We start from the raw sequence: 11679 nt of genomic DNA, 5'->3' as shown, positions 1-11679 counted from the left end.
AGCACGCCATGGAGACCCTCATGTTCACCTTCCATAAGTACGCGGGGGACAAGAACCACCTCGGCAAGGAGGACCTGCGGGCGCTCATGGAGAAGGAGTTCCCCGGCTTCTTGGAGGTGGGGGGAGAGGCCCCATAGCACCCTAGTTTGGACCCTATAGCACCCTGGGGGAGATCCCTAAAGGACCCCAAAACACCCTGAAATTAGACCACATACACCCCAGGTTGGACCCTAGAGCATCCTTGCATCAGACCCCATAGCACCTCGGGGTGGGGGCCCTTGGCACGTCACACTTGGACCCTATAGCACCCCAAATTTGACCCCATACACCCCTGAACTGGACCCTGTAGCACCCTTGCATCAGACCCCATAGCACCCCGAGGGGGTCCTCTTAGTACATCAGGCTTGGACCCTATAGCACCCCAAATTCGACCCTATACACCCCTAATTGGACCCTATAGCACCCTTAGATCAGACCCCATAGCACCCCGAGGGGGTCCCCTTAGCTCATTAGACTTGGACCCTATAGCACCCCAAATTCGACCCTGTACACCCCTGAATTGGACCCTAGAGCACCCTTGCATCCGACTCCATAGCACCTCGGGGTGGGGTCTCCATAGCACATCAGGCTTGGACTCTGTAGCACCCCAAATTCGACCCCATACACCCCTGAATTGGACCTTAGAGCATCCATGGATCAGACCCCATAGCACCCCGAGGGGGTCCCCTCGGCTCATAAGGCTTGGACCCTATAGCACCCCAAATTCGACCCTGTAGACCCCTGAATTGGACCTTACAGCACCCTTGGATCAGACCCCATAGCACCCCGAGGGGGTCCCCTTAGCGCATAAGGCTTGGACCCTATAGCCCCCCAAATTCAACCCCATAGACCCCTGAATTGGACCTTAGAGCACCCTTGGATCAGACCCCATAGCACCCCGAGGGGGTCCCCTTAGCTCATTAGGCTTGGACCCTATAGCACCCCAAATTCGACCCCATACACCCCTGAATTGGACCCTGGAGGGAGTGGGATGCTACACCCTACATCCTATAGCACTGCAGAACGGGAGCCCACAGCCCCCTGGCTGGGACCCCCATAACGCGCTGCCCCCCATGGCAGGCACTGACCCCCCCCTTTTCCATCATTCCCCCCCCTCCTCCTCCTCAGAACCAGCGGGACCCGATGGCGCTGGATAAGATCATGAAGGACCTGGACCAGTGCCGGGATGGCAAAGTTGGCTTCCAGGGCTTCTTCTCGCTGGTGGCCGGGCTCACCATCGCCTGCAACGACTACTTCGTGCTGCACATGAAGCAGAAGGGCCGGAAGTGAGGGCGGCACCCATGGGTGCTGCTGCCCCCTCCCAACACCCAGCGGTTCTGCCCCCCCCCCCCCCTTCCCCAAACACCCATGGGTTCTACCCAAACCCCACATCCCTTAGGTGCTGCCTCGCCACCCATGGGTTCTATCCAAACACCCCATGGGTGCTGCCCCCCCGACCCATGGGTGCTGCCGCCCCCCCGCTGCCCCCCCCCCCCCAATAAAGCTGTTTTGTACTACGCTGGAGCTGCTGAGTCCCTTGGGGTGCCCCCGGGTCCCTGTGCCCCCCCCCATGGGGTCTCCCCTGTGTCCCCATCACCCCGGGGTCCCTGTCCCCCTCTGGGGTCTAACGGGGGGCTGGTGACGTCACCTTCGGGCCGCTGACGATGTGTGCAATCACAAGCAATCGGGCGTAACGTCACGAGTGACGTCACGTCTTTGGGACCCCCTCCGCCCTGGTGTCCCCGTTGGGGTACCCGCGGGACCCCCCCGCCCCGCCCCGGGCGGGACTGGGGGGGGGGGGGGCGTGGTCATATAAGAGGTGGGCGTGGCCCTATGGTGCGGTGGGCGGGGTCACGGGATGTGGGCGGGGCCAAAAGGGCTGTGGGACCCGGGGGGACCGGACCCGAGGGGGACACGGAGCCGGGGGGCGTGGGGCGCACATGGGGGCACGGGGAGAGCGCGGACATGTGGGGCCGGCCGCGGGCACACGGGGACACGGGGCCGGGTCGGCGGCCGTGGGGCCCCGGGGGTGCGGGGTCCCGGGGGGCACCCAAAGGCGGCTGCACCGGATACATCGGGGTCCCGCGGCTGCACCCCACGGATGGGCCCGGAGTGGCGCTGGGAGGGGGGGGGGGGGGCCGGGATGGTGTCACTGCCCCCCCCCCCCCCCCCCCCGGGGGGGGGGGGGGGGGGGGGGGGGGGGGGGGGGGGGGGGGGGGGGGGGGGGGGGGGGGCCGGGGGGGGGGGGGGGGGGGGGGGGCAGGATGCGGGGGGGGCCCCCGCGCCCTTATAACGCTGCCCCACACGCTGCTGGCACCGGCATCACCATGAGAGGTAGGGCCCGGCACGGGCTGCACACACGCGTGTGCGGGGGGGGGGGGGGCTGGACACGCGTGTGTGCGTGTGAGGGGGGTCACGGAGGAGCGGGTGCGGGCACACGCGTGTGCAGGGTTAGGAGGAGGCGCGTGTGAACACGCGTGTGCGAGCAGTGGCAGCTTCTGCGCTCAGGTGTGCGTGTGGGAGCCCGCAGGAGCGTGTACACGCGTGTGGAAGCGTGTGCGAGGAGGGCACATGGGGATCCGTGTGCGTGTGCAAAGGAGGGGGGGCATGGGAGCACGCAGCAGGCGTGTGTGTGCGCGCACATGTGTAGGCACACACGCGTGTGAGGGTGCACATGTGTGTGTGAGAGAGAGCGCCAGGAGCTGACAGGGCGTAGAGGCTGCATGTGTCAGCCTGGTGCAGCATCACGCATGTTTTATAGCCATCACACATGTGTCAGCACATGGCCACATGTGTTCTGGTGTGTGCAGGCGTGTTTGGGGGCACACGCGTCTGTGGCATCTGCACACACTCTGCGGTCTGTGCATCCATGTTACAGCGTGTTGCTACGTGCACATGCGTGTTACAGCGTGTTGCTGCCTGTACGTGTGTGCTGCGGCGTGTGACAGGGTAGGGCACGCGTGTGGGTGTTGTACACGGCTCTGGGTGTCCGTGAGCGGAGCATGGAGCAGGGAGCCTGCATGGGTTACAGGGTGCCCATGTGCTGCAGGGAGAACACGCATGTTGCAGGGCATGCACGCATGTTGCACCACAGCTGCAGCTGCACGGGGCCGAGGCAGGAGCCGGGTGCTCCCCCCCCCAGCACCCATGGGTGCCCCCACACAGCTGCGGGTCGGGCGCTCGCCCTTAGATGTGGTAGGGGCTGGCGCAGGTGACACAGATGGGGACATGATGGTGACACGGATGGGGACACAGATGGGGACACGCAGGTGGCCCCCCCCCCCCCTTTGCTGCTGGGGAAACTGAGGCAGGGGCACCCGCACCCTGGAGTGACGTGTGTGCCCATGTTATGGCGTGTTGGCCCATGCCGTGACTTGTGTGCCCATGTCATGGCGTGTTGGCCCGTGCCGTGACGTGTGTGCCCATGTCATGGCGTGTTGGCCCGTGCCGTGACGTGTGTGCCTGTGTCATGGTGCGTTGGCCTGTGCCGTGACGTGTCTGCCCATGTCATGGCGTGTTGGCCCGTGCCGTGACGTGTGTGCCTGTGTCATGGTGTGTTGGCCCGTGCCGTGACGTGTGTGCCCATGTCATGGCGTGTTGGCCCATGCCATGACGTGTGTGCCCGTGTCGTGGTGTGTTTTGCCGTGACGCTGCATCGGGTCATCCACCCAGGGGAGGATGGCTGCCGATGGGTCCTAACGGATGCTCATGGGGCTGATGGGTGCTTGGTGGAGTCCATGGAGCAGTGGGTGCCTCTGGGGCTGTGGTACCCTGTGGATGCTGGGTGCTGGTGGATGCTGGTGAGGATGCTGGGTGCTCGTGGATGCCCCTGGAGCTGGTGGGTGTTGGTGGTTCTGATGGGGACTGTTGGGTTCCAAAGGGGCTGTGGGTGCTGCCGGGTGCTGATGGCAACCATGGGTACTGGTGGGTGTTGGTGGATCTGATGGGTACTGTTGGGTGCTTGTGGGGCTACTGTTGGGTGCTGATAGGGCCGTTGGGGTGCTGGTGGGTGTTGGTGGGTCTTACACTCACTGCTGGGTGCGGGTGAGCACCGCTGGGTGCTGGTGGCTGCCATTGGGTGCTGGTGAGCACCGGTGGGTGCTGGTGGTTGCCATTAGGTGCTGGGGAGCACTTCTGGGTGCTGATGGGTGCCGTTAGGTGCTGGTGAGCACTGCTGGGTGCTGGTGGCTGCCATTGGGTGCTGGTGAGCACCGTTGGGTGCTGGTGGGTGCCGTTAGGTGCTGGCGAGCACCAGTGGGTGCTGGTGGGTGCCGTTAGGTGCTGGTGAGCACCGGTGGGTGCTGGTGGGTGCCGTTAGGTGCTGGTGAGCACCGGTGGGTGCTGGTGGGTGCCGTTAGGTGCTGGTGAGCACTGCTGGGTGCTGGTGGGTGCCGTTAGGTGCTGGGGAGCACTGCTGGGTGCTGGTGGGTGCTGTTAGGTGCTGGGGAGCACCGGTGGGTGCTGGTGGGTGCCGTTAGGTGCTGGTGAGCACCGGTGGGTGCTGGTGGGTGCCGTTAGGTGCTGGTGAGCATCGGTGGGTGCTGGTGGGTGCTGTTAGGTGCTGGTGAGCATCGGTGGGTGCTGGTGGGTGCTGTTAGGTGCTGGTGAGAACCGGTGGGTGCTGGTGGGTGCTGTTAGGTGCTGGTGAACACCGGTGGGTGCTGGTGGGTGCCATTAGGTGCTGGTGAGCATCAGTGGGTGCTGGTGGCTGCCGTTGGGCACTGAGGAGCATCGTTGGGTGCTGGTGGGTGCTGGTGAACACCGCTGGGTGCTTTCGGATGCCGTTAGGTGCTGGTGGGTGCCGTTGGGCGCCGAGGGGCACCGTTGGGTGCTGGTGGTTGCCGAGGGGCACCGTTGGGTGCCCGCGGTGCCGTGGGAGCGTCGGGTGCCGTCGGGCGAGACCTCGGCGACCTCTGGCCGCGGTTCCCGGCAGGAGCCGCACCGAAAGGGCGCTTCCCGGCAGCGCCGGCGCGGGGCTGAGTCAACGCGGCGCATCCCGGGCTCCCGGTGCCGGATGCGGCCCCGACGGGAGAACGCGGCCCCGCTCTTGGGCCTCGGGAGGAAGAGGAGCGAGAGCGGCTGCGGGTGCGCGCGTGCACGCGAAGGGGCAGGAGGGGGCTCGGGCTCGTCCTTGCCCGTGCGGGGCTGACCGGGGACGGGACCCGCAGCGTCCCCAGCGCCAGGGTCCCGCGGCTCCGGTGTCCCCCGTCCCCAGCGCCCCCATTCCCGGGGCCTCCGTCCCTGTGGCTCCCCCCCCCCCGGTCCCTGTCCCCTGGGGCCGGGGCTGCGCCTTCCTGCGAGGTGGGGCCGTGCCCCAGTTGCGGCTTCCCCGGCGCTCGCTGCCGCTGCGGTTTCGCAGCCCCCGGCGTCCGGTTCGGCCGAACCTGAGCGGGGGGCACCGGGGGGGCACCGGGGGGATCCCGGGGGCACCGCAACCCCGAGGCCCCGGGCACGCTCCTGGGATGAGCTCATCGGGGATGAGCGGGGCCACGGGTACCGACGGGGTCCTGGTGAGAACGGGGGTGGCAGATGTGGCCCCACAGCGGACACGTGAGCCCATGGGGTGACGTGAACCTGTCACCCCCATAGGATGACACATGAGCCCGTGTGCGCCGCGCGAGCCCATGCGGGACACACGGCTCCGGAGGAGGACACCCACGGCCTGTGGGTGCTATAGGGGGAGCTCTGGGTGCCATGGGGTGTCTATGGGTGCTCACACCGTCCGTCTCCCCCCCGCAGCCCACATCGAGGTGATTCCCTGCAAGATCTGTGGGGACAAATCCTCGGGGATCCACTACGGCGTCATCACCTGTGAGGGCTGCAAGGTGGGACGGGGAGCTATGGGGTGCCATGGGGTGCCATAGGGTGCCATGGGGTGCCATGTGGTGACCCCCGGCACAGGGCTTCTTCCGCCGCAGCCAGCAGAGCAGCCTGAGCTACGCCTGCAGCCGGCAGCAGAACTGCCCCATTGACCGCGCCAGCCGCAACCGGTGCCAGCACTGCCGCCTGCAGAAGTGCCTGCGCCTCGGCATGTCCCGCGACGGTGGGTGCCCGCCGGGCCCCCTCGGGTGTCCCCATCACGGGTCCATGTCCCCATCCCCATTGCCTATCCCCATCCTGGCTGTGTGTCCCCATCCCTGGGTCCATGTCCTTACCCCCAGATCCATGTCCCCATCCCCAGGTCCATGTCTCCATCCCTGCTGCATGTCCCCATCCCTGGGTCCATGTCTCCATCCCTGGGTACATATCCCCATCCCCAGCTCCATGTCTCCATCCCTGCTGCATGTCCCCATCCCTGGGTCCGTGTCCCCATCTCAGGGTCCATGTCCTCATCCCGGGTCCATGTCCCCATCTAATTGCATGTCCCCATCCCTGGGTCCATATCCTCATCCCTGGTTCCGTGTCCCCACCATGGGTCCATGTCCCTATCCATGGGTCCATGTCCCCATTCAGGTCCATGTCCCCATTCTGGGTCCATGTCCCCATTCTGGGTCTGTGTCACTATCCCTGGGTCCATGTCCCCATCCCCAGGTCCACGTCCCCATCCCTGCTGCATGTCTCTATCCCTGGGTCCATGTCCCCATCCCCAGATCTATGTCCCCATCCTCAGGTCCATGTCCCCATCCTCAGGTCCCTGTCCCCATCCCTGGGTCCATGTCTCTATCCCAGTGTCCATGTCCCCAACCCCAGGTCCCTGTCCCTGCTGCATGTCCCCATCCCTGGGTCCACGTCCCCACCCCGGGTCCACGTCCCCATCCCCACTGCGCATCCCCCACCATCGCTCCCACCCGGTTGTGCCATGGTGTCCCCGGGAGGAAGCCGAGCACTGCGGCTGCACCGGAGGAAGCAGCGGCAGCCCCGGCTGTGACCCACACATGCAGCCGGGACGCTCCAGTGCCGCAGCGCTGTGCAGGTCATGTCCCAGCACCGCCATCCCCCCCCCCAGCCGTCAAGTTCGGCCGCATGTCCAAGACGCAGCGGGACCGGCTGCAGGCCGAGGTGCAGCAGCAGCTCCAGCAGCGGCAGCGGGCGGCCGAGGGGGCACCCGGGGGGCTGCCGGAGCACCGGGGCCTCGCGCTCACCCCCACCGGCACCCGCCACGGTGGCGCGGACGGCAGGGCCGGGACCATGGCACCGGTGGAGCCACGACAGATGGAGGGGAGCAAACGGGGCCTGGATGGGGATGGGGACAGACACGGGGATGGGGACGGCTTCTACCCCCGCCCTGATGTGGGCACCATCCTGGAGTCATCCACATCCTCCATTGTGGAGATTGGTGAGTTCCTGGGTGCCCTGTGCCTGTGGGGATGCGTCCGTCACCTATGGGTGCTCAGCAGTGGTGGGACCCAGCTCCATCACCCAGGGGTGCTCAGCAGTGGTGGGACCCGGCTCCATCACCCATGGGTGCTCAGTGCTAGTGGGACCCGGCTCCATCACCCAGGGGTGCTCAGCAGTGGTGGGACCCGGCTCCATCACCCATGGGTGCTCAGCGGTGGTGGGACCCGGCTCCATCACCCAGGGGTGCTGTCACCCACAGAGCAGCTCACCCAGAACGTGCTCAAGTCCTACCACGAGACGTGCCTGCTTCGTGCCGAGGACCTGCAGCGCCGGCGCTGGGACACCTTCTCCCATGAGGAGATCAGTGCCTACCAGAAGAAGGTGAGGCCGCTGCGGTTGGGGACACGGCAGCCCCGGGGCACCCATGGGTGCCGGGCGCTGCGGGGTGGGTTTGGGGTGGGGATGATGCCGGTCCTGCAGCCGATGGAGGAGATGTGGCAGCGCTGCGCCGTGCGCATCACCGAGGCCATCCAGCACGTGGTGGAGTTTGCCAAGCGCCTGCGTGGCTTCAGGGAGCTCTGCCAGAACGACCAGATCGTCCTCCTCAAAGCAGGTACGGGGTGACCGGGTCCATCATGGGGGTGATGATCCCATGGTTCCCACTGCGGAGGTGACAGTCCTGGGGGTCCCATCATGGGGGTGATGCTCTCAGGAGTCCCATTGGGGAGGTGACAGTGCCAGGGGGCCCATCATGGGGGTGATGCTCCCATGGGTGCCACTGTGGAGGTGACAGTCCTGGGGGTCCTATCATGGGGGTGATGCTCCCATGGGTCCTATCATGGGGGGTGATGCTCCCATGGGTCCCACTGGGGAGGTGACAGTCCCAGGGGTCCCATCATGGGGGGGATGTTCCCATGGGTCCTATCATGGGGGGTGATGCTCCCATGGGTCCCACTGGGGAGGTGACAGTCCCAAGGGTCCCATCATGGGGGTGATGCTCCCATGGGTCCTATCATGGGGGGTGATGCTCCCAGGGGTCCCATCATGGGGGAGATGCTCCCATGGGTCCTATCATGGGGGTGATGTTCCCATGGGTCCCACTGCGGAGGTGACAGTCCCATGGGTCCCATCATGGGGGTGATGGTCCAGGGGTCCTATCATGCGGGTGATGCTCCTATGGGTCCCACTGGGGAGGTGACAGTGCCAGGTGTCCCATCATGGGGGTGATGGTCCCATGTGTCCTATCATGGGGGTGATGCTCCCATGGGTCCTATCATGGGGGGGTGATGCTCCCATGGGTCCCACTGGGGAGGTGACAGTGCCAGGGGTCCCATCATGGGGGTGATGCTCCCAGGGGTCCTATCATGGGGGTGATGCTCCCAGGGGTCCCATCATGGGGGTGATGCTCCCATGGGTCCCACTGGGGAGGTGACAGTCCCAGGGGTCCCATCATGGGGGTGATGGTCCCATGGGTCCTATCATGGGGGGTGATGCTCCCAGGGGTCTCATCATGGCGGTGATGCTCCCATGGGTCCTATCATGGGGGTGATGTTCCCATGGGTCCCACTGAGGAGGTGACAGTCCTGGGGGTCCCATCATGGGGGTGATGCTCCTATGGGTCCCACTGGGGAGGTGACAGTGCCAGGGGTCCCATCATGGGGGTGATGCTCCCATGGGTCCCACTGGGGAGGTGACAGTCCCAGTGGTCCCATCATGGGGGTGATGCTCCCAGGGGTCCTATCATGGGGGTGATGCTCCCATGGGTCCCACTGCGGAGGTGACAGTGCCAGGGGTCCCGTCATGGGGGTGATGCTCCCATGGGTCCCACTGGGGAGGTGACAGTCCCAGGGGTCCCATCATGGGGGTGATGGTCCCATGGGTCCTATCATGGGGGGTGATGCTCCCAGGGGTCTCATCATGGTGGTGATGCTCCCGTGGGTCCTATCATGGGGGGCGATGCTCCCATGGGTCCCATTGGGGAGGTGATGATCCATGGGTCCCACTGGTTGGTGCCGTTCCACTCTCGGTGTCCCCGCAGGCGCCATGGAGGTGGTGCTGGTGCGCATGTGCCGCGCCTTCAACGCCGACAACCGGACCGTGTTCTTCGAGGGCAAGTACGCCGGTGCCGAGCTCTTCCGATCGCTGGGTAGGGCTGGGGACATGGGGGCACACAGAGGGGGATGACACATGTGGGGCACGCGGTGACCAGGGCTCCCCACAGGCTGCCACGAGCTCATCGGCTCCATCTTTGACTTCGCCCAGAACCTCTGTGCTCTGCAGTGCTCGGAGCCCGAGGTGGCCTTCCTCAGCACCCTCGTCCTCGTCAACGCCAGTGAGGACCCCCCCCCCCGACCCTCCCGTGCCTCAGTTTCCCCCCAACCCAACAGGAACCCAGCTTGGTTGTCCCTAAACTGGTGCTGGGCGTCCTGGGGTGTCCCTGCTGTCCCCTCACTCCATCTCCATCCGTGTCCCATCCTGCCATGGTCCCATCTCCATCTCATCCTGTCCTGGTCCCCATCCCTGTCCCTTTCCTGCGCTGATCCTATAACACCCTGCCCCTCAGTCAATCCCACCACCATCTGCATCCCTGAACCCATCCCAACCCTGTCCCAATCCTTTTCCCCGTGCCAGTCTTATCCCATCCTTGTATCCATCACTGTCCCCATTCCGGTCCTCATCCCGTCCCACCCCACCCTGTCCCGATCTCATTGTGTCCTTGTCCCCATCCCTGTCCTCATCCTATCCCACCCCATGCCAACCCCTTCCCATCCCTGTCCCCCCCTCCTCACCAACCCCTCGGGGGCCATCCCAGGCCGCCCATGGCTGCAGGAGCCGGTGAAGGTGTCGCGGCTGCGGCGCCGCCTGGAACTTGCCTTCGAGCTGCTGCTGCGCCGGACGCGGCGCGAGGGGCTCCTGGACAGGGTGAGCCATGGGGCAGGGGAAGGGGGGGAAATGGGGCTGAGAGTGGGGTGACACGAGTGAACACGTGAGAACATGCTTGTCCCCTGTGCGCACCTGTGAGAAAACGCGTGCTCCCTGCGCACAAGTGTGAGAACACGTGTGTTACCTGCACGCACGTTTGAGAACATGTGTGTTACCTGCATGCATGTGTGAGAACACGTGTGTTCCCTGAGCACACATGAGAACATGCGTGTTCCCTGGGCACACGTGTGAGAACACACGTGTTCCCTGCACGGACATGAGAACATGTGTGTTCCCTGCACGCACATGTGAGAACACGCGTGTTCCCTGTGGGCACATGAGACATTGTGTGCTCCCTGGGCACACGTGTGAGAACACGCGTGCTCCCTGCACACACATTTGAGAACACGCGTGTTCCCTGCATGCACATGAGAACATGCTTGTCCCCTGTGCACACGTGTGAGAACACGCATGCTCCCTGCGTGCAAGTGTGAGAACACGTGTGTTACCTGCGCGCACATGAGAACACACGTGTTCCCTGCATGCATGTATGAGAACACACGTGTTTCCTGCGCACACAGAACATGCGTGTTCCCTGCGCGCAAGTGTGAGAACACGTGTGTTACCTGCGCGCACATGAGAACACGTGTGTTACCTGCACGCACGTGTGAGAACAGGCATGCTCACTGCGCGCACGTTTGAGAACATGCGTGCTCCTTGCATGTATGTGTGAGAACACGTCTGTTATCTGCACGCACATGAGAACACGCGTGTTATCTGCACACACATGAGAACATGCATGTTCCCTGCACGGACATGAGAACACGCGTGTTCCCTGTGCGCACATGTGAGAACACGTGTTTTCCGTCTGCAAATGAGAACACGCATGTTCCCTGCGTGCATGTGTGAGAACACATGTGTTCCCTGCATGCATGTGTGAGAACACGCGTGTTCCCTGTCTGCACATGAGAACACGCATGTTCCCTGAGCACACATGAGAACACGCACATGTGAGAACACACGTGTCACGTGTCCCATCGCATGCAGCTGCCGCCGCAGGGCCGCCTGCGGGCGCTGTGCTCGCAGCACATGGAGCAGCTCCAGGCCCTGCGCCGCCGCCATCCCCCGGCGCTGCTCGACGCCTTCCCCCCGCTCTACCGGGAGCTCTTCGCCGGGGACGCTGAAGCCACCGGTGCCGCACGATGAACCCCGGCACCGCACCGGGAACCGGCACCGCACCGGGAGCAGGCACCGCACCGGGCCCACACCCGTGGTGCTGCCATGGGGAGATGTACCGGGGAATAAAGGGCTTTATAACGGGGTTTACGTGCCCGGTGCGTCCGTACGGCGGCGCTGGAGGGTGGGCACCGGGACCCCACGTCCACCCCGCGTGGGGCATTGTGGGACGGGACAGACCCGGCCGTCACTCGGGTGGGTCTG

At 65.0% G+C, this 11679-nt stretch overlaps 2 protein-coding genes across 4 annotated transcripts; both read left to right on the top strand.

Annotated features, from left to right (window-relative positions):
• Positions 1-5: 5 nt before the first annotated feature.
• On the top strand, positions 6-1553 carry S100A10 (S100 calcium binding protein A10; the record flags this gene model as incomplete). The annotated part of the gene is made up of 2 exons (XM_062633844.1): positions 6-116; positions 1168-1553. Coding segments are annotated over 2 exons (273 nt in total), but the record flags the coding sequence as incomplete, so codon positions are not given.
• Positions 1554-4861: 3308 nt separating this feature from the next.
• On the top strand, positions 4862-11563 carry RORC (RAR related orphan receptor C). 3 transcript variants are annotated; one of them, XM_062633845.1, is made up of 10 exons: positions 4862-5124; positions 5779-5864; positions 5941-6082; positions 6986-7315; positions 7577-7698; positions 7798-7930; positions 9356-9463; positions 9539-9649; positions 10130-10239; positions 11287-11563. In XM_062633845.1, the coding sequence occupies exons 3-10, from the start codon at positions 6070-6072 to the stop codon at positions 11443-11445; spliced, it is 1086 nt and encodes a 361-aa protein (XP_062489829.1). In that variant the 5' UTR covers positions 4862-5124; positions 5779-5864; positions 5941-6069; the 3' UTR covers positions 11446-11563. The 3 variants fall into 3 exon arrangements, with proteins under 3 accessions (XP_062489829.1, XP_062489832.1, XP_062489830.1); XM_062633848.1 differs by lacking the exon at positions 4862-5124 and having other exon boundaries at positions 5795-5864; positions 5958-6082; XM_062633846.1 differs by lacking the exons at positions 4862-5124; positions 5779-5864; positions 9539-9649 and having other exon boundaries at positions 5945-6082.
• The last annotated feature ends 116 nt before the right edge of the window (positions 11564-11679 follow it).

Source organism: Pezoporus occidentalis, unplaced genomic scaffold, assembly GCF_034315485.1.
Source record: "Pezoporus occidentalis ecotype Australia unplaced genomic scaffold, CSIRO_AGI_Poc_V1 ctg406, whole genome shotgun sequence".
NCBI lineage: Eukaryota > Metazoa > Chordata > Aves > Psittaciformes > Psittacidae > Pezoporus > Pezoporus occidentalis.
Note: the sequence above shows the minus strand (reverse complement) of the source record. Positions and strands in the feature narration are given on the sequence as shown.

What these genes read in the sequence shown, in the direction of transcription:
- RORC (XM_062633845.1), top strand. An exon ending in TCAGTGCCTACCAGAAGAAG is followed by an intron (nt 7,699 to 7,797) that starts GTGAGGCCGCTG and finishes CCGGTCCTGCAG; the next exon opens with CCGATGGAGGAGATGTGGCA. An exon ending in GCGAGGGGCTCCTGGACAGG is followed by an intron (nt 10,240 to 11,286) that starts GTGAGCCATGGG and finishes CATCGCATGCAG; the next exon opens with CTGCCGCCGCAGGGCCGCCT.